General features: G+C 38.7%; 1 protein-coding gene across 1 annotated transcript in view; it reads right to left on the bottom strand.

Moving 5' to 3' along the window:
- Nucleotides 1-451: 451 nt before the first annotated feature.
- The window catches only part of LOC126248332 (uncharacterized), a 245,567-nt gene continuing 222,168 nt past the window's right edge, over nt 452-23,850 (bottom strand). Inside the window, exons 5-6 of the mRNA XM_049949226.1 lie at nt 11,030-11,376; nt 452-714 (exon numbers count right to left, since the gene is read on the bottom strand). Of these exons, the coding sequence (XP_049805183.1) occupies nt 588-714; nt 11,030-11,376 (474 nt within the window). The 3' untranslated portion in view covers nt 452-587. The remainder of the gene's footprint in view (nt 715-11,029; nt 11,377-23,850) is intronic.

Genomic DNA, 23,850 nt, shown 5'->3' on the forward strand with positions numbered 1-23,850 from the left:
GGAAGCTCATTGAACATAACCTCAATGAACGTAAGTTAAACATTTTGAAACCAGTGATACAAGCAGGGTGCCATGTAACCATTGAATGAAATCAATCCGGATGTGTGTTGCCTTACTGGAATTACTCAACTGGTCAGTCAGTCAATTGGCTGACAAACAGGTGCATGTGTAGGGCCCTCTGATGATTCTTTGTGTTCACAAGTAATGAAAATCATAGTAATATGTATAGTGTTTGTTTTGTAGTAGGATGGCTAGCAGAACAGTTTTACTTCACTGATATTTTAAAATAGAACCAATCTCCACTTTTATGCCTCATGTATTCCTCTTTAGTTATTGACTTTCTCATTTCCTTTCTTGATGCAGAATACAATGTTACAGTAGAAAATGATTAAATACATCTTCTAATTGAATTCCACATTGTATTGTAACCTCATACCTTAAATGAAACAAGTTTCAGTTTAAACTGTTTTTTTATAAATAAATAAAGTAGTTTTTACATATATACATATAATGTTTGGTATAATATATGATGAATGGTGTATGAAATAAATAGAATTTTAATGCATATAAATAACCAAAAAAAGTTATCATCGCGTTTTCTTGCTGGCTTTCAACCTGCATTGCACGAATGCACATTTTTCTCTCTTAGATGCTGCCTGCCGGATTTTTTGTAATTGTTTAGCAGGGCCTGGAGGAAGAAGTAGCTCCATAACCCTGAAAACAAAACATATTTAGATTATTATTCCGAATACTGGTAACCTATTACATAATTATTTACGCTGTAATTTCGCAATTTGGCGTCAAAATTATTTTACTGGAGAAGGATCTATATGAAATATATGAACCATGTCATCCAGTTACTTTAAAACAATTACTATACACCCTCACATTAGCTACAGTCAATATACTGCACATTTATTTTTTGTTCAGTCCAGTGACCACATATTATGCAATATGTAAAAATGGATTTGAGTTTTTACGTTTCCAGTTTACCAGTCTTACATAACGTACTACTCATTTTATATTGATGATCTGGTGTGGACTTCATGATCGTAAATATCAGTTGATGATGCCTGTCTTGAACAGTATAATACAGTCTCACTTTTCATTCTGCAACAATATCTACTGCCACTCTTAGTTTGCAGGAAGTTTTTAAATTTTCTGCTTACTTGCTGCTTAGACAAACATTTTCCTCTGAACTTTATTTATTTATTTATTTATTTATTTTGATCCAACATCAACTGATTACAAAAAAAGTTTTTTTTTTCCAGTCTTCTGGATAAGTCAGAGCCTTACTTACTAGGGTTACATATTATTGGCTGGCACTTTTATCTACACAACTTTTTCTAAATTTAGTTGAGAGAACAGAGTTACATATATGGACTATACAGAAAAAAAAGTTGTTATTGCCATACTTAGATTAAGGAGTCTACAGTTTGTAACAGTATTCATATCTGACATTCAAATATTTACAGTTTGTGACACAGTCTAAGACCTGAGATTACATATATTTTTAGATAGATGGTCTTCCATCATACGAGTGTACTAAATCTAGAAACTCATCTATTGAATATACAGGATTGTTTAGGAGCCATAATTTTAATTTCATTTTTAGTTTTGTAATGGGCAATTTGGAGATATTAGGATGGAAGCAATTCAGTAGTTTTATGCCTGCATAGTGAGGGCTTTTCTCATAAAGTGTTGTTCTATGAGAGATGATGTGGGGTCTCTCTCTACCTCTAGTGTTGTGATCATGTATTTCTTTATTAAGTGTTTTGTTACTGTTTACTGCCATAATGATTATCTTCAGCACATACAGGTTATGAACAGTTAGTATTTTAAATTCTTTAAACTAATTTCTGCAGGACTCCCTGGCACATTTCTTTCCCATAGTTCTAAGTGCCTTCTTTTGAAAGGTAAGTGCACTTTTCATATTACCTTTACTGCTGGATCCCCATACCTCTATCCCATAACTTAGATGGGATTCAAATAGTGCAAAATATATTTGCCTCAGAGTGGTGATGTTGCAAAAAGGTGTCAGTTTTCTTAGGACATATATGGTAGTACATAGCTTTTTGCAAATATCATTCACATGATCAGACCAGTTTAACTCTGCATCTAGTGTCAGGCCAAGAAATTTGGTCGAGTATTGTTTTTTAATGTATTCATCACCCATTAAGATTTGGTTTTCATGAGTTTTTTGCCTCCCAAGATCAAATTCAATATAGACAGATTTATTTGTGTTTAATTTTGGTTTGTTTTCATTAAAATACTGCAGAATTAAGCCTGCTGCAGTATTGGATTCCACTTCGAGCTGGGAATAGCTTGGATTACTGCATATTAACGTGGTATCATCTGCATATAAGATAGCTGTTGCATGGTTTGTTATGGACTGAATATCATTTACATAGATAATAAAAAGAAGTGGTCCTAATATTGACCCCTGTGGGATACCAAAATTTATGTCAGTGGTGTTTGATTTGTATGTTCCCTCTGTAGTGCTAATAGACACTAACTGCTTCCTATTTGTCAAGTAGGACCTCATCAGATTATGGGCTGTGCCTCGAATGCCATAGTTCCACAGTTTGTCCAGCAATATGGTCGTATCAACACAGTCAAATGCTTTTTGTAAGTCTAGAAAGATGCCACATACATGTTCTTTATTATCTATTGCTTGAGTGACACCTTTGATTAAGTTTGTTGCTGCTGTAATGGTGGATGACCCCTTGACAAACCCATACTGCCCCTTAGAAATCACTTTTTTGCATACCAGGAAGTTCCAGATTCTTATGTATATTACTTTCTCAAAGATTTTGGATATTATTGGAAGAACAGAAATGGGTCGAAAGTTTTCTACTAAATTCCTGTTTCCTTTTTTGAAAATAGGCACAACTCGGGCAATTTTCAACTCATCTGGAAATAGACCATCTTCCATATGAGAATTGATAACTAGACAGGACAGCACGGGGATGAGACAGAATGTGGTTGGGGAAGAGACAGGACAAGTAGGAGACAATATGGGACAGAGAGGGGATGAGACAAAATGGCATGGGGGGCAAAACAAAATGGAGTTGTGGATGACAACAGACACAAGTAAGATATGTGCCCTATATACTGAGTGACACATAACACACCTCCTGTTGTGATAAATAAATGACTAGTTCATAATAGCCCAGAGCCTGAAACTGGCCATAAGAACAAATATATTTATGTTCAATTGGAGCTGAAATTTAATCAAATTTATTATAACAGTTGCAGATGCACTATCACTGAGATGAGGAACATGGAGGACATGATAAAAAGAAAATAAGTGGTTACTACAATGAATTTCTAAATACTAAGATCCAAGTTGATCAAATCTAACAGCAAAACAACAGCTGGAGATCTTGGGGTTAGGGGTTCTCAAATGAAAAACCAACTAACCCCATTATATGATTTCGTAATGGACAATAGTGTCAATACTAATAAACACTAACACTGTCTGAATGGTTAAAATGAAGGTTAAACCAAGAGAGTAGTAGGATTCACACAACAGTTGGCCCCTCTTTAGTATGCTGCAAGAGACGGTTCTGGGCAGAAAGAGGTGTTTAGAGTATTGCATCCACATATTTGGAAAATTAATACAGTGATATGCAAAACCTAAGGACAAAAGTAGCTTCCACATGATGTGCCATTGCCAAGTAACATAGCTTGAAAGAACTGCTACTGTATAGTACAGAAAGTAGCCGAGGGAATACACAATGAAATGATCAGAAATGACATTTGTATTTAAAGACAATAATTACACTGAAGTCACTGCAATTTATGATAGTCCCCTGGACATTACAAAATGCAGGACATGGTAGTTAATAGGTTGTGTGATCACCACACATGGCAATGCATGCTCTGCAATGTCCTCCCATGCTGGCCACAAGTTAGGTAAATAATTCTTGTGGTGTGGCATTCCATTCCTACGCTAGTGGGGCTGACAACTGCTGGATAGTCACTGGTGCATGTGAATGTGCTACAATATGTCTAATCAGTGCATCCCACATGTGATCACTGGTATTTAAGGCAGGGAAATTGGCAGACCAGCCCATTCATCAAATATCTTCTCATTCCAAGAGTCTTCCACCTGCACTGTTCAATGCGATCATGCATTGTCATCCATAAAGATGAGTCAGGACCAAATGTAACCCTGAAAAGATGCACATGAGGAAGGAGTAGAGTGGCACAATAATGTCGACCAGTTAGTTTACTGTGTTCAAAGATTTGGAGGTCAGTACATCCATGCAAAATTATGCTCCTCACTTGATAACATCTGTACCACCAAAATGATCATGTTCAACAATGTTCTTGGGTGCATTACATATTCCCATCTCTCTCCATATTATGGTACATCAAGATTCACTCTCATACTGAACTGCTCTTATCTGAGAAGAGCACACAACCCCACTCTTTGTTGGTCCCGTACCTATGCTCTTGACAACACTACAAACAGTGCTACCAATATGTGGGTGTCAGTGGAACACAACATACTGGTCACTGGGCAAATACACCACCCCATGCAGTCACCACGTCATCCCGCTATGGAGCGTGCCTTGCAGTCCTGTTAAATGTGGTTATAACTGCATCTGCTGTTTGGTGTGAGTCACTTCTTGTCTATTGCACAATGTATGGTCATCTGCTGCTGTATTTGACCAAGGTCAACCACCTCATCTCCTTTGGGCAGCAGTGCCTGTAGTCCATAATGCTCCCTATGCAAGTGAAATAATGCTGTGAGCAATGCCAGACTCCTGGGCTACACTCATCACACTTCATCCATCTTCCAGTTTCCTAATGATTCTTTTCCATGTGAAGTCATTCAGATGTTGTCTCTCAGCCATGTCATATTGATGGACACAACCGCAATGCACTGTAACTGCTCACAGTTTGATAAATACTGTCTTTTCTCATTCCTTCAGTTGTGGCATTATAGTCATGCGACCACATGTGATTTGATGTCCAACTTTTTGGGCTTGACTGGGAGATCTCTGCAACATGTTCCCACTCTTTCTTTCATTTCTACCAAGTAGTTAATACATTAGGTTACTTTATTTATTTTGTCCTTCAATTCTGTGGAGCAATGTTCATTCGTGATTCACCAGATGTATGATAAGATGAGAAGTGATCCATGAAAGAACAGTAACAGAGCTCAGAGTGCACAATTTGTTGTGAGCCTCATAATATGGCTGCAGAAAAGGGCTTTCAATAGAAGCTTTAATTCATTCCTCCACTGACAAGCCTGTTGCAGGTCTGATAGATCCCTGTCAGAAGACGTATGAAGTACACACAGAACCAAATAAAATATTTAGGGCAGCAGGTATCTTGTTTGATTTAAGAGAAGCATTTTATTGTTGAACCATTTTGACATAAGTTACATTATTGTACAGTTACGTGAAAAATTCATCAATTTCTCCTTTAATATCTGAGTGAAAGAAGTAGCAGAAAGTATTCCTCAATTGTCACCTAACAAGGGAATTGTTCTGATTTTGGCTAATGTCTTTAAAGAGTTGACGGGAAATGGGTAAGGTGGAGGGGCATACATTTCTAATCTTCTTCCACTGTTTTTCTTGATAAATGCTACCTATCTTTCACTAAATATAGCAGGGGGTTTCTTTTCTGAATTATATTTGTCGATGAGATGATAGTTTACAAAGTTTATGTAGGTCACTGTTCAAGTACTAATATTACAGCACAAATACTGTGCCATGGGATTTTTAGATAATAATGCATCAAAGGAGGAAAGAAAAATGAGGGTTTAATGTCCCACTGACAAACAGGTTATTAGAGACAGAACACAAACTCATCACATCTTTTCTTTTTCAAAAGAGCTATTCTGGCAAACTTAATCTCGATGATTGGATAGGAATCTCGACCCTGCCTCCTCCAGAATGTGACCCAGTTTCTTAAAACAGTCAGTTCTAATAACCTGGGCTTATACAAAAGACACTGCAACATCTGTTTAGTCAACACTAGACAGAAAAGTGATTTTCAGTTGGATAAGACTTCCTTAATTTATGTACAGAGTGGTATTCACTTCTAATTGACTTCTAACACCAACAAGGATGTAGGCAATACAAGTAAGATTTTCAAATCAAATTTGAAAGACTTCCTCGTAGCATATTCTGTACAAGAGTTCCTTCCAATAGTTTAGTGTCTTTTGCTGTAATCCGGTATTTGTGTGAATATATTATAACACTTGGGATAGTTTGTTTATCTGTCTCTTCTTTTTCAAAGAAATATGAGCATTCTATTAACTATGTATATAGCGCCTCATTCCATGAAATGGTTGCTTTGGTGCACATAGTCTTGTGATACCTGAGAAAATTTAAATGACTCAGCAGAGAGCTAACAGGTAAAGTGGGGCCTGCATATGCCACTGGTGGACACTCAAGAAATTAAAACATAGCTGTATTTCTAAGAATTTAAAGAAAAATAATTTAAAAAAAAAATAAAGGTGGAGTGACACTGGCATCATCACCTTAAAACAGGATGTTGAACTCTATCCCATAGGGCATTGACAGCCATGAGTACCAATCACCTTACCTGCAGGCCGTCTGTGAAGTAGTACTATTGTACCTCATTCACACCTTGTTCTGAGCATACATGAACCATATGCCCACCCCTGCCCACATGTGGGGAACTCAGCCAAAAATCACAATACAGCATAGTTCTGGTATCCTGATTACCATGCAACAGCTGTTTTTCCTTTCCTTCCCATCTCTACCCACAAATGCCCAGCTGCCAGGCACTCCAGCTGAAACAGCCTGCCTTAAAGAGCCATACATTGGAAGTGTTTTTGTCCCAATCTTTCAAGGATATGGTAAATCATTGTTAGATAACAAAATTGCACAAACAGTATCATTACTTTGGCATTAACATAAAATCAGTGAGAGAATGCAGCCAATTCAATTTGATAATAAGTTGCAGTCATCTCTTACGACAATGTAAAGCAGTAACGGACTCAGGGAAGTTACACAATACTTTCAAATGTACATAGTGGCAAAACTGTGATGAGCTATAGACCAAAAGTAAAAGTAAGCCAAATACTGTACACTGTACAAAATTTCTGAGGTGAATGGTGAGTTATTGTTGCAGACATGCACATATTTCTATGACAGACTGAGTTATCATAAGACTCTAGACTGATACAAAGACACTAAAGTGATTTCAGTTTATATCTGTTTATATTTCCCATTTCTTCTGCACACCACAGCACTGACCTATGCATTCTACTCTTCTGCTCTAGGTTCATACTTCAGCATTATGCTCAAGCTTACTGTCACAGTATCCACCACCCACAGCTGTGGAACATCCATTTTGTTCAGTTAGTTTCTGCTTAGTTGTCTGACATTTATAATTTTATTACTGAAGGCTGGCCATACGTCCCCCATATCCCCAGAGCTGTGAAAACACAACACCAATACAGAACAGGGTGGCAAGTTTTTGACTCCACAATACGGCTTGGCAGAGCAAGGCCACTCACTCAGATTTTCAGCAATTTTTATTACAGTGGCTTCTTATATGACTGAGTCCCTGAAGTTAAAGGTCCAACCCAGCATCTTTGTTTGATCTAAATCAATGGAGTGTACAGCTGCCAAGCAGTTTTCTCGAATAATCAATCTGTCATGATGTTTCAAATATGTGTGTCAGTGACATTCAGTCTCCAATGCTCTGATCGTCTGGCTGGTTTATGAAAGATGCTATTGATGACATTCTCAGCTTGACAACACATGCTGCACAGTACTGATCTCATTTTGGCGTGATACGATATAAGTGTAGCTGATAGTGGCTTATCTGCATCCTCCTTGGTGGTCTCTTATCACCCACTGGTACAGGTTAGAGAGCACAAGGAATTGCTGGTTTGCTAAATCAATGCTGATTAATATAATTTTCAGCTGCTCTAATTTGGCAATTGTGTTTTCTGTCTCTGAATACGTGAGGCCACTCCAGAGTCCTGGCATCAGACAACTAGTGCACCTAATAAAACAACTCTGTTTGTTGTCAAAATATTTTTTGTGTTTTTCACAATAATCCTGCAACACACACAAGTATTTTTCATAAATCATATACACTGGGGAGAGCTGAAGAATTGCACTAACCAAACAAACTGTTTCCAGTTTACTCCTTAATCATGTATATGTGTTGGGAAGATGTCCATCACTTTAAGATAAATTAACTCAAATGTAGATGTTAATGGATTCACATTTGATTCATTTGCTTTTCAGGTGAAGGAACATTCAGTGCTCATTGTTGTACTGTTTGTTTTACTATTTCCTAATATAGACAATTCACTGCAGTGTTAAAGGTTAAGCATTCCCATCATTAATGAAAAGAAATGTGTGTGTAATAAAAAGGGTGAATAACATCATGTGACAAACCTGAACTTAGAATTAGTGTTACTGCAGCACGGAACAATGTATCTCTGCCTGCTTAAACATTGTAATACCATGGAGTAAATGCTACATGAATCAAAGGGACAATAAACATGGTTGCTGTTATTAACTGACACAGAAAATGAATTAAAAGTGTTACAAATGAATCAAACCAATTTCATACCAAAGAGAAGAAAGAGTAATTCAGCTCAGAGTGACCAATGAAATGTTTCTGGAACCAAAATTTTCTTATGTGGAACAGAAAAGAAAAGAAAATTAAAAAAAGTAATAATAAATACCTGAAAGAAAAAAGCAGTACAAAGAATTAACAGAAAACAGACAAACAGAAGGAACAACATTTAACATAAAATTAGAAAAGAGAGGAAAAATGGGGGGGGGGGGGGGGGGGGGATTGGATTGGTGTGATGAACGGGCATCATATTTCACTGAGGTAAGAAAAAATAAAGTGAAAGCAGAAAGATGAATGCAACTATGTAGTGTAACATATTAACAACTGAAAATAGTCTAGTTTGTGAGATCCAGTGTAATCAAAACTTCAATAAAACCTCTAAAATTTTGCGAAACATTTTTGAATTATTCTGGTAAGTATAGTGAAAGTTTTGCCAATCTACTGCTTTTCAACCAGTTTGTCTTATAGTTGTCTATTTCTGATGTAGTTTTTTTTAACTATATGGTTTATTTCAGTCGAGGCTCACATAATTCTGTAGCGGCTACTTGTTTCAACTGCCTATCCATGATGCTAAATATTGCTTGACCAGTGGGCTATTTATAATGACTACACAGTTAAAACTGGTATAGCTAGTAATCAGTTTTGTAAGCAATGAATGAAATAAATTAGATACTGGAAAGTAATATTCCCGCTGGGGCCCTCAGCCAATAAAATGACAAATACAAACTAACTTTTTCAAAAGTGAGGTAAAGCTCAAAAATTAAGCATACTGTACTACACCCTATACATGGTGTGCCAGGAGAAACAGTCAATATACAGGGATATGACAGGATCACTCATTTTAAGAAAAAATGTTCGTGTGAACATACACCCTATTCCAATGGTTTCTTTTATTTTTTGAGATAAAACACATTTAATGTACATTGTTTTTTACTTTATGTATTATTCAGTAAATTGTTAGGTATACACATGTACAACAGTTAGTAGGTCTAAACATTACAATATACATTTCACAAAGTATCGATTGAAAAATATGTATTTTTAACACATTCACTTCCATGCATTATTGTACATGTCACATTACAGCTGTTGTACAATAATGATGAAAGTTCAAATATCCCACCATCAACTTTAATGCATTTGTACACTCCTGGAAGAACATATTGTGTTGCTTCTCTGAGTGCCTCCGTACATTCCCTAATGAGGGTAGCAGCCTCCATGACCCACAAAAACAAATGTACATTATATGTCTTCTATCTCAGAAACCATTCAGAATAGGGCACATGTCCATATGAAGTTGTTTGCTTCAAATGAGCATGCCTGTCATATTCCTGAATATTGATTCTTCCTCCTGGTACACCTGGTATAGCACTTATGAAGAAGGCAATGGAGTGTGTATAATGGGGAAAAGGTTGTTTTATATGATGTGATAGTCTATATGATCTGGAGATAACTTCAATCAGTTACAGAAGAAATCTATTTCATTACCTCTCACTTAAGTTCATCACAATGTTGGCAAAGTGGAATGTATTAGCTTACTGGATAGTCAGGTAGTCTGAGATTGTGGAAGCTACTACTGAAATCTTAAACAAAAAGTAGTTAGCTCCCCCCCCCCCCGCCCCCCTTGTAACATAATAAGACATCCACATTAATTAATTAACAGTTTCTCTGTGTTTCATACCAAACTGAAAAATCTCAAAAAATCTCTTATCTGTTGATTTCTGAATGTGCCATCTATTTAATTCAGTTCAGAAATTCCAAATCTTAGTCACTTTGGATGCTGTGTGCTCTTCAATTGTGTCTCAAAACACTTTATTTTATTTACTTATTCATTCGTCCAAAAAATCTTTCCAGATTGTGGGACACGGAATAAGCACATAACGAAACAGTAACGCAACACAACACAATAAAAATACAGTATTATTTCAGTAGATACAAAGAATTTAGCTTCATCCACGAAAGAGTTTGCTCTACTTGCAGTACCTGCACTGTATTGTTTCGAGTCTCTTCTTGTATCACAAATGTTGTAAAAATTCTGCTACTGAATAGAAGCAATGATCCAATCAGACTGCCCTTAAGGTTTTGCAAAAAGAGAATGAATGAATGATATGATTTTTACCTATGTGGAAGACTACTGTAAATTTGTATGCCATTGTTTATTATGGAATTTTAGTAGACTGAAGTCCTTACTGACTGACCTGAAGCTTTTCCTTTAGTATTGTATCATATTCATGAGTATTAAAATGCTCATGTATGTCTTTAAAATTGTTTGTAACACACTTACAGATTTCTAGTATGTGCATACAGGGAAGGAGGAGGATTGACTACTTTTGGAAGTCACTGAAACCAATATCACTGAAACTATTAACATATTCCAAGTTTTATCTATGCATTACAAAAATGTTTTGGACTTAAGCATTTCTGGAACCTCAACTATAATTACCTTATCGATTTCCTGTCCAGTTGCATTCTTCGGATGGTCTGGCCTATTTCACATATTATCCTCTCACTGCAGTCCTTGCCATCTAAAGCTTCAAAAACAACTTTTGTTAAGCCAGAAAGATCATCAGGTGCACTTTTCAGAGCAACAATTTCACGTGATCTTAGAGAACCAAATTTTGGTAGAAACAGTACTGAAACTATGTACATCACTGCCATCCCAATAAATCCAGCAATTGCCATAAACAAAGGTTCAACATTCTTCTGTGAATCTGACATTTCTGAGGCATCCATGTGAACCATATCAGTCATACTCTGTGATGTTGACATGTCATTCTTCATCCCACTGGCCTGTAACAAAAAAATTAATGAATGTTAAAATTTAAAGTTCAATGTTGCTTTTTATGTATGTGTGTGTGATGCCCATACTTTATGTACACAACTGTCATATTAATATAAAATTGATGGTCTCAGGCGTATAATTACGTGTGGAAGTTTTGAGCAGACCATTTGTCATCATCAGGTGGGCCTAGCACCTGGCTTAATGCTACACACTGCTTAATGTCCACAACACAATCAGCTCCAGTTCACATAACTAATAACACAAACAGCAACTGTTACATTTTTCATGTGCTGAGGCCAGTGGCTGTGCCCTCCTTTTGTGGTGCCCATGGCATTACCTTTCAATGAGATAACACAAGACTGCATGCTGCAGTGTCATCCTAACCTATCTCAATACAGAGTGTTTTCAGTTGTTGCCATGGCAATTCAGTTCACCAGATTTCCCACCCACTGAAAACATCTGGTCATGGGTTGATGAGCAATAGATAGAACCAGCATGGAATGACATCTAAGCTTAGTGATGTTGATGGCCACATGGGTTAGAGTCATTGTTCCTGCCAGAGGAGACAGCTCTGATTACTAAATTTTGCACCCTGTATACTCCCAAGTCATCTGAAAATTTAATAAAGTATTCTTCCTACTGTAACATGTATGCACAATAAATAAAAATTTAGTTATTTGCTATGATTCCTGGTGCTGCAGTTTTAGTAGCCAATGGAGTACAATGGAACTTCATCTACTCCAGTCCCTACAAAATTGTATGCAGTGCTGTACTTCATACAGTGTATTGTTCAGAAGATCAATCCAGACAATGTAGTCAGAGATATGACTGAATAATAGAGGGATTCAATTTGCTTTGAAACATCTGCATACACTATATTAAAATTATGCTAGTTATCTAATATATTGTATGTTTACATTGGAAATTTACATCTAAAATTACAATTTGTTCACATAATCCATAATGACTACTGCAGTTAATCATGTTTGTAGACATAATATTTCTGATCCTAAACAGTAAAAACTGAAACATTCCTTTGGCGTGACTAAAAATTACTTAATATACAATGTATGTACTGGTAGTTTTTTATTATTAATCTTATAAAACTACACTGAAAAACCAAAGAAACTGGTATACCTGCCTACTATAGCATAGGGTCACCGTAAGCATGCTGAAGTTCTGCAACACAACGTGGCATGGATTCAACTAATGTCTGAAGTAGTACCATGAATTCTGCAGGACTGTCCATAAATCCATAAGAGTATGAGGGGATGGAGCTCTATCCTAAACAGCATGTTGCAAGGCATCACAGACATGGTCAATAATGTTCATGTCTGGGGAGTTTGGTGGCCAGCAGAAGTGTTTAACTCAGAAGAGTGTTCCTAGAGCCACTCTGTACCAATTCTGGACTTGTGGGGTGTTGCATTGTCCTGCTGGAATTTCACAAGTCCACAATGGACAAGGATGGATGCAGGTGATCAGACAGGATGCTTATGTTTGTGTCACCTGTCAGAGTCCTATATAGACATATCAGGGGTCCTATATGACTCCAACTGCACATGCCTCATACCATTACAGAGCCTCCACCAGCTTGAGCAGTCCCGTGCTGACATGCAGGGTCCATGGATTCCTGAGGTTGTCCATACACGTGCATTTGCTTGATACAATTTGAAACGAGACTCGTCCAACCAGCCAACATGTTTCCAGTCATCAATGGTCTAGTGCCAGTACTGACACACCCACGCAAGGTGTAAAGCTTTGTGACTTGAAGTCATCAAGGGTACACCAGTGGGCCTTCAACTCCAAAAGCCCATACTGATGATGTTTCATTGAATGGTTCACACACTGACACTTACTGATGGGCCAACATTGAAATTTGCAGCAATTTGGGGAAGGGCTGCACTTCTATCATGTTGAACGATTCTCTTCAATTGCATTGGTCCTGTTCTTGCAGGATCTTTTTCTGGCCGCAGGAATGTCAGAGATTTGATGTTTTACCAGATCACTGATATTCATGGGAAATACAAGTTGATCCATACTGAGCCCTGCATTATCTGAGCAATTATAATACAACTGATGTCTGGCTATTGCCAGAATTCAATCATTAATGACTGTTTTGCCTCAACAGAAATATAGCACACTGGCACATTGCACATTACGAGATTGGGTTTACTTCTATTTTTTTAAATCATGTCATCATCACATTCCACGCTGTTAAGCTAAGGTCCAAGCTCTCTGTCACACACAGTCCTCCATCATACATAATAGGGACCACTGAAGCATGCTCAGAGGACTAGTAGCAGTGACCAGCCCTTAGCTTAAGAAGAGTAGTCATAAACTTTTAATTATCACACTGAAAAAAAAAATACACAATTAATTGTGTGTGTGTTGGCAGATACATTTTTTCAGTCCTGGTACACACTGGTATCCCTGTGCCTCAGAACTGTAGCACCCAGCTAGAAGGCCCAAAATAAAATGGTGTAGCCCGCTGGTAGAGACGAGTATACGGCAGTAATTAATTTTCTGTATTTGAAGGGGATCAGTGCTACAGCAGTCCATGCTACATTTATGGAAGTGTACAATATCAACAGAGCATTGTAGGGCAGAGATGTTAGGTGGTTTGGATGCTTCCAGTGTGGTCAGACTGTTAGACTAATCTGAATGAAATATCAGACCACCTGTCTGTAAAGAATCAGGAATCTTAAGAGAAGTGTAGACTCTAGTGCAGCCAGACAGCATATCACACCCAAATTGATACTGGAAAAAGTGAAATTCAGTCACAGAATAGTTTTCAACCTTTTCAACATCATAAATGTTGCTGTCCACTGGTTAGTTAGTTATATGTTCCATAGATAATTTGAATGATTCTTTTCTCAAAATGATGTGGTGCAAGTCAGTTACAGGATATGTATACATGATTAGTGTTAACATCAGTGAATATGTTATTTCACTAGTACTACTTATGCAAATATACATAAAAATAAGTCGCTTTCAAGTTTTTTATATACAGGCTACCAGTTTTTAAACAGAAATTTGTAGATAATAGGAGTTGTCCAGAAGAAGTTTCACACTTCAAAAAAAGTTTTGCATCACCTCGGTTCTGAGAGTTGCGGAACCTGTACAGAAAATTGGGATAGACATAAACATAAACATCATTTCCACCCTTTTTATTCCTCATGAAAACTACACATTACATGCACCACCACACAGTGAGACATTCAGAGGTGGTGGTCCAGATTGCTGTACACACCAGTACCTCTAATACCCAGTAGCATGACATCTTGCAGTGATGCATACCTGTATTTGTCATGGCATATTATCCACAAGTTCCTCAAGGCACTGTTGGTCCAGATTGTCCCACTGCTCAATGGCGATTCAGCACAGATTCCTCAGAGTGGTTTGTGGATCATGTTGTCCATAAACAGCCCTTTTCAATCTATCCCACGCATGTTCGATAGGGTTCATGTCTGGAGAACATGCTGGCCACTCTAGTTGAGTGATGTCGTTACCCTGAAGGAAATCATTCACAAGATGTGCATGATGGGGGCATGATTTTTCATACATGAAGATGAATGCCTCGCCAATATGCTGCCGATACGGTTCCACTAATGGTCGGCGGATGGCATTTAAGTATCGTACAGCTGTTACGGCGCATTCCATGACCACCAGCGGTGTACATCAGCCCCATATAATGTTACCCCAAAACAGTAGTGAGCCTCCGCCTTGCTGCACTCGCTGGGCAGTGTGTCTAAGCATTCAGCCTGACTGGGTTGCCTCCAAACACGTCTCCGACGATTGTCTGGTTGAAGGCATATGTGACACTCATCAGTGAAGGGAACATGATGCCAATCTTGAGCGGTCCATTCAGAATGTAGTGGGCCCAACTGTAACGCGCTGAAAGGTGTCGTTGCAAAGATGGACCTCGCCGTGGACATTGGGAGTGCAGTTGCGCATCATGTAGCCTATTATGCACACTTTGAGTCATAACAAGATGTCCAGAGGCTGCATAAAAAGCGTTATTCAACATGGTGGCATTGCTTTCAGGGTTCCTCTGTGCCATAATCTGTAGATAGCGGTCATTCACTGCAGTAGTAGCCCTTGGGCGGCCTGAGTGAGGCATGTCATCGACATTTCCTGTCTCTCTCTGTATGTCCTCCATGTCCAAAAAACATTGCTTTGGTTCAGTCTGAGACACCTGAGAGCCCTTCCTGGCACAAAGTAACAATGCAGATGTGATCAAACTGCTGTATTGACCATCTAGGCATGGTTGAACTACAGAAAACATGAGCCGTGTACCTCCTCCTTCCTGGTGGAATGACTGGAACTGATTAGCTATCGGACCTCCTCCATCTAACAGGCACTGCTCATGCATGGTTGCTTACATCTTTGAGCGGGTTTAGTGACATCTCTGAACATTCAAAGGGACTGTGTCTGTGATACAATATCCACAGTCAACATCTCTCTTCAGGAATTCTGGGAAACGGGGTGATGCAAAACTTTTTTTTATGTGTGTATCGTAAAGTTATATTTTCTTTTCTGGGTGTTGCAGGTGCTCACATAAATCAACAAGCCCATCAAACTAATGCAGCAGTGGAAATGTCACATCTGTGTCAGGTAAAAATCTAAATGTCATATGGTGCTGTTGGCTGGGAAATCCAACAGGATGGGTTCGGATCCCTAGTAGAAAGGGTGTTCTTCCACCGCATACAATGGCTCCTTTCCTTGTGAATATGTGAGATTTGGGTCAAAAGTGTATTTTTGGAGATGAGGTGAGTGTCATTGATGGATCTATAGTGTAACATTATGTTTGTGTTCTGTTATGTTTGTGTTCTGTTATATTGATGAGAGAAGAGAGAGAGGGAAACCTGATGCTGACGGAATACCTATTAGTTGCAAACAGCATTAAGGACACCACCAAACTAAACAATCCCATCTGATGGATGAATCACCATCAATAGTGTCACATGCCTTCAATTCATGAGACACTGTGGAGAGGTTTGGAATTTAATCCAGGACATTGATGTAAAGACTGGTAATTAGAGACTTTGAGGCACCCAAATACTGACAGTGAAAGTATTGTCCACCACCAGGATTAGAATTTACTGACCTCCTAGCTAAGTGTGACAAGCAGGTGTGCATTAGCAAATTCAGCAACAAAGGTGGGCATCTGTGTCACATCAATCCAAATATCTAGTTTAGCAACCTAAGCACCAAGGACAAGTGCTTGGTGTATCACTATGATGCAGACACAAATGGACAAAGCAAGCAATGGAAGCACAGGGATTCGCTATTAGTGGAAAAGGCAAAGCACTGTACAAGTTGATGATGAGATTTTTAGGGACTGCCACAGTATGGTGCTAACAGATTACTATTGTAAGGGGTAAGCCATCACAGAAGCCAACAACCAAAACCTCCTGAAAAAGTTACAGGAAGTTTCCAAAACGAATTATAGTGAGAAGATATCCAAGGAGGTGTTTTTATTCCACAACAATGCCACAGCTCATTTTGCATGGGTCACAGTCCCACATGCTACTTCTTTGGACTGCTAGACTGTCTCTCCTTAGCAATTTGAGCAGCAAACATGTACTTACTTACGCTGTTCTAACAAAGTGCTTCAAGGTGCTCTTTAAATCTCATTTTAGTGATTCTGCTTGTTTGGCCCATGTAAAATTTTGGACAGACCACTTTTTAGCCCATATATTCCAGACTTCATGTGGAAAGGTTTGTAGTTGTCTATTCTGTGTGACTTGGTGGCTACGTGGGTGTCAAACTACAAATTTACAGGAACATGATTCAAGTATTGGTTGGTCCTAAGAATTTTTTCTGTCACTTCTTACTTCTTTTACCTAGTTCCGATTTTTGTGTATGTGCAAAATACCAAGTCGCGACAAGACTTGGAGTCTACCATACATTAAAGTATGTTCTCTATAATTGGCTGAATAAATTAGTTCAAAGTTCAAAAGAAAGCAAGGGCATACCATCTTCAATAGGACCGCTCTTGGTAAAAAACTGTATCATTTGTATAAAACCTTATGCATGGTTAAATACACGCTGGGTATTTTAGCAGCTTTTCTTTGTTTAGATTAAATTAGATGATCTTTTCGTTCCAACTGATCCATAGACAGGAGATCCCCTGCGATGTAGAACATGTCAGAAAACAAGAATACACGATAAATATTTACAGCACAATAACAGATATGCTAATATACCTTCCACAGATCCCAAATGAAATTGCCTTTGTGAATGTGGAATCTATCAAAACAAAATCTCAAGCATATCTACATTTAAGAGGATATAAAAGCTGTCACCAATTATTAAATGTTCACTACACTTGAGTGAATATGATAATTCTTATGTTATTGCGAGCGCATCATCAAATAACAAAATAAATAAAAAACTTTTTACAGCACTTATTTGCAGTGACAGCATTATAGCACAAAATTTGTACAGAAGTCAGATTCCATGCAATATTTGCATGTGTCCAGAAGATTTGTATGTGTTGTTTAGTATTTTTATTTTGTTTTATAGTTTACTAATGAGGACGGAAAGTGTGTACTCACACCTAGGAAGATAGCAGAAGCTATAAAATGAGGATTCTACTCTCGGTCGGGCCTGGGTAGTGTAGAAGTGTGTCGCCAGATGGCAGTAGCTGCCGGCAGTGGTATGCAGCCAGCCCCTTGCAGTAGGGACTGCCACTGAAAGAGGGCCAACAGGATCTACAAAATTATCTGCAGCCACCTCCTGCAAGTTTCTGGCCACCTAGCCCTCCCACCACAGCATTGCGGGACGTCACTGACAAGCCTGGAGAATCGCGATGACCGCCGTTTGTGACACACGCCTTTTTCTTTCTAGCTTTTCGTAAAAGTTTTTTTTTTGTTGTTTTCTCCTCTCTAATAGGAGTGTTTCATGAGTGAAACAGAAACGGATATCTGATGAAGACTGAAGACTGAATTCTTTTCTACCCATTGTTGTCATTAGCTTCAGTCCGAAGACTGGTCTGATGAATGCTGCTCTATCCTGCTCTGCAAGCTTCTCCATCTCCAAATAACTACTGCAACCTACATCATATTGAACCTACTTACTGCAATCATCTCTTGGTCTCCCTCTATAATAGTTACCGTCACACTTCCCTCCAGTAATACTAATCCTTGATATCTGCCACCCCACCACGACAAGGTCCATGATTTGTGTGGATGGGAGGATTATTGCCAATAATAAACACACAGAACAATCATCTAAGGGAATAATTCTTGCTGTATTTGAATCACATTATTTTAACCTTTGAACGGAGAAAAACAGTTTGTAGATATTTTAGCATCGCAAGGCTGAAAAGTTGTATCATCATCCGCCATGTGCAGAAAAAAATAAAAAAATAAAAAGGAAGTAGAAACAAATGAAAGATTTGGAAATAGTACTTTAGGAGTGCACATTTTGTTGGATTGGTGTTAAATGTTTGTCGGATTGGTGTTAAATGTTCTTCACTATGCCTTCTTGATACGAGGATGATGTATCAACTTTATTGTTAATACGTGTGGCTGGTGGAGATGGACCATATTATTGTAAGTCTTAGGTACAGAAATAAAACCTGCCATCAACAAAAAACAGCAGCAATTTTGAAATAAACATTCCATGTTACAGACAGGACACAACTCTGAGATGGGGACAGCCGTCTCTGAAACTGGTGCAACTATAGGCATGTTAATGACACATGTTTCATTTAAAATTATTTAGAAATGATATCTGTGGTTATAGATACAATGACTTATTTATAGTCTATAAAAAAGAGTGATTTCATTTAAGTTATGGTCTCCCATTTCAATGTATGCATATATACGAAATGTCGCGTGTTAAGTGCAAGAAAAGATAGAAAGTTTACAATTTGTAGCGACAAATATAAGATAAATATAATATACAAATATTTTGCAGAATATTTCTACGTTACAGAGGTTAAGTCACAGATATAACAAAGACAATTTTTTTTTCATATTGACATCCACACAATTAAAAATACAAATTTTATACACTATTGATGTATTTATACATGTATGTAGCACCTTTACACTAATTGTAAGCGTCCTATGATAGGGCAAAAAGAATATTGTTACCAATACTTTGCATTTTGGGTGACATTTTAGTTCAGCTGGCCATGGTGGCCGAGCGGTTCCAGACACTTCAGCCCGGAACTGCGCTGCTGCTACGGACGCAGGTTTGAATCCTGCGTCAGGCATGGATGTGTGTGACGTCCTTAGGTTAATTAGGTTTAAGCAGTTTAAATCTAGGAGACTGATGACCTCAGATGTTAAGTCCCATAGTGCTTAGAGCCATTTGAACCATTTTTTTGACATTTTAATTCCGTAACATTTCTCAATGGATTTTGAAGAAAGCGTACGATTAACAAGTTGGATTTGTTTTTAGGCGTGGTAATGTATTATCTTAATTTTCTAATAAACTACGTATTTTTTGTCAGTGGCCTTGCAGCAGTGGTAACAGCGATTCCTGTCAGAGCTCTGAAGTTAATCGCTGTCGGGCTTGGCTAGCTAGCACTTGGATGGGTGACAGAGTCTGCCGAGTGCTGTTAGCAAGCAGGGTGCACTCAGCCCTTGTGGGACCAAATGAGGAACTACTTGACTGAGAAGTAGCGGCTCTGGTCACGAAAACTGGAAAAGGCTGGGCAAATGATGAGCTGACCACATGCTCAAATGCTGCCTATCAACTGAAGAAGAAACAGTGGTCGGTCAGAACCGTTGGGTCTTCTGAGGCCTGTTCGGATGGAGCATCTATATTTTCATAATTTATAAAGCATTCATAATTTATAAAGCATTACAAAATACACTATTTGCCTAGCACGTGCACTTGATTTACAAACCTTAAACTGAAAACAGATAGCCTGTAGCATCGCGTATTCTAATGTGGTGAGCAGAAGTGTGCACCAGTTTGCATTGGATAGTGTGTTTCGTCAGCGGTACCATCCTCCCTACACGATCTGAATACAAACAACAGGGTGCACGGGGTAGACATGCGGTGTGAGACGCCTTGTCATGGGCTGCACGGTTCCCCCCATTGGAGGTTCGAGCCCTCCCTCGGGCATGAGTGTGTGTCGTCCTTAGCGTAAGTCAGTTTAAGTTATATTAAATAGTGCGTAAGCCTAGGGACCGATGAACTCAGCAGTTTGATCTCATAAGACCTTACCACAAATTTCCCAAGTTTTTATAAACAAGAATGGTGGTAGTTGACCTACACTCCCACATTCCCTGGAATCTGTCGTATAACAGCATTCTTTCATCCGATGATGACCCATATGTGATTGATTGGAGACTGATCTGGTGATGGAGCAGGCCAAGGCAACATGTTGACACCCTGTAGCAGACCATGTTTAGTTACAACAGCGGTATGTGGGTGTGCGTTATCATGTTGGAAAACATGCCCTGGAATGCTGTTCATGAATGGCAGCACAACATATCGAATTGCCAGTTGACGTACCAATTTGCAGTCAGGGCGCATGGAATAACCACGAGAGTGCTCTGCTGTCATACGATATCGCACCACATACTGTAACTCCAGGTGTAGGTCCAGTATGCCTAGCATGCAGACAGGTTGCATGCAGGTCCTCAACAGGCCTCCTCCTAAACAACACATGATCATCCCTGGCAAAGTTTCAGAACCAGTTTTCATCGGAAAACACAACAGAACTTCGCCCTACTCTCCAGTGGCTCTCGCTTGACACCACTGAAGTCGCAAATGGCGTTGGTTTGAGGTCAGTGGAACGCACGCTACAAGTGATCTGGCTCGTTCGTTGCATCGCTATGGTGCCAACTGCTGCTGAAACTTCTTTTGCAGATGCAGTACAAAGCGCCAGTGGCATATGTCGAACACAGTGGTCTTCCCTCTCGGTAGTGCCCCATGGCCATCCAGAGCCGGGCCTTCTTGTAGCCGTATGTTCTGTTGGCGATTGCTGCCAGTTGTCATGTACAGTGGCTACATTCCTGCCAAATCTTTCTGCAGTGTCGCAGAAGGAACATCCAGCTGCCCATAGTCCCATTACACGACCTCTTTCAAACTCAGTGAGACGATGATAATGGTTTTTCTGCCGCCTTAAAGGCATTGTTGACTAACGTCAACTCATCATGTCCAGTCTCAAAAGTAGGTAAGGTTCACAACTGTTACAGCGTGTATTTGAAACAAACTTGATTTGCATCCTCTTAGTGGCATTACTAGCGCCACTCTTATGCGACGGGTGCGAAATTTGAATAGACGTCATTTTTCAGATGTAGAAACATGTCCACCAACTTTCGTTTCTGTCACACATCTCCTTCTTGGTGCTGCGATTTTTTTTTCCGTCAGTGTATACACAATTTCTTTAAATTTTATTGTGATTATATTTGTGTATTATCTACCATGAAAAAAATAAATTGTTTTGTTCAGATCAGATTTATTTTTCTTCCATACACTCAAAAATGAGGGGATTTTCATAGGGGTGGAACCTGTCTGAAAATATAATAAACACATTTAGAACACTTAAGTGTACTACTCATTTCTGAATTTACACCACAGGTGAGTCTGATTACATGCTTTCACACTCTAAGTACTTTCTCTCAGTTTGTGAATTTACCCAAAAATGGAGTAAAAGTAAGCAAAATACTCTACTTTTTTATCTTTATATCTTCATTGTCACCCATTCCAAGAAAATGTGATGTAGTTATGCAGTTGAAATCTATTGCAACCAAATGTGCCTTAAACCTCCCTTAAAATCATGGTCAGATGTTTGTCATCTTCCATAAAAACATGCTCAAATGCTGGTCACCCCCATTTCATACTTGTCCACCAGCTGTCCAAATGGCACAGTGTACACAACCATCGGACGAAGAGCCATATGCCACCTTTCACATCTATAAGGCATGGGCTGTTGCCACCCAAACGGCAGCCATGGAGCAACCTGGCATTCTCATGGCAGTGAACGGCTGCTGTGCCATTCACCCAGTGACAGATGGCGTAATGGTGACCCGGTGAACATCGCGCTTCACACCTGTTAAACCTAGTTTACATGACGACATTGGGTTGCGCCACTTGTTGCATGCAATGAGTTGCATGCAAGTGGTTTCATATATGACTGCAGACCCACTGACACCTGTATACACTTCAGTTTCGTCGTTTTGTGGGTCCCTGAGTTGTGTCTGAAATGAAAGTTTTGACGGCTGCAAGTCACACAAGTTGTGATGGAGTTAAAGCTTGCTGCGTGGAATTGCCACAGAAGAAAAAATAAGAAACATGTTTCAATTCGTGACTGGATGAAGAAAAGATGTCAACTCGGTTGCTCAGCATACTTGCTGAAATAATTTATAACAGAAGATCTGAGAAGTTCTTTTAATTATCTTAGAATGTCACCAGAACTGTTCACGTTTCTTCTAAATAGAGTTAATTATGTGATAAGGAATAAAGGCACTGTAATACATGAAGCACTGTTGCCAGAACTGAAATTACATATCATATTGCGTGCATTACAATCAAGAACACTCGACATGCTATAATATATGGTTTTAGTTGGTGATGATACTATTTCATTAACAACAATAATTATTATCATTAACAGTAATAATTATTAACATTAGCAACAATAATTACTCAAAGCAGGCCGCATTAAGAAGAGAATGGTTTGCAAACTACTCTCTTGAAGAGAGATCTTTACAGTGTCAATATTTCAAAATTCTAACATATGTGAATGTGGAGCACTGCAGTGAGGTTTTAAATAGATTAATATTGAATAAAGAATGCAGCTTCTTGAATTTGTATAGCCTTCCCTCCTGTCAACAATATTCCTTAACAAAGAGTTGGCCAACTCGAACGATGCGATTTTAGTCTTGTAGATGAGAGCATTGCCACAGCTAGAATTAGACTTGCTTGTGTTTTTCTTAATTCAGTTGTATATGTGCTCCTAGCTCAATAAATTTTGCAGTGCAGCTCAGATATTGTCAAACCATCTATGTTATGATTGCACACGACGGTCTCAGCAGCAGCAATATGTTGCTTATTTTTGTAATCAACATCACTGAAATCCCACAAACACTTATGCGAGCATATATATCTAAAGAGCAAACATTATTCTCCATTCATCACTCCATATTTCAGTTTGTCTACACTCTACGAACACACATAACCTCAAAACTCATGCAACTAGTGTCACCAAAGTGGAACACGCCAAAAGTGTTTAGTTTCACCAACAAGTTGCACAAACGTGTGGCACGCATGCACAGTGGCCAGTAGTGCAGTTGCCTGCAACCTTTTTTTTTTTTTTTAGTGTCATCATGTAATCTAGGCTTTAGGCACAGCACGCTAGTCTCCAAGGCAACAACAGTGTGTCCATCAGTTAATCCGTTCTACTGTTATTTGCTTTTCCTTTTGTTTTCGCAGCTTCTTATCATGGACATATACATGGCTTAGGAAATACACACTGAGTCATTAATTTCTTAAATGGAAGAATGCCCTGT

Source organism: Schistocerca nitens, chromosome 3 (assembly GCF_023898315.1).
Source record: "Schistocerca nitens isolate TAMUIC-IGC-003100 chromosome 3, iqSchNite1.1, whole genome shotgun sequence".
In the NCBI taxonomy this organism is placed as follows: domain Eukaryota; kingdom Metazoa; phylum Arthropoda; class Insecta; order Orthoptera; family Acrididae; genus Schistocerca; species Schistocerca nitens.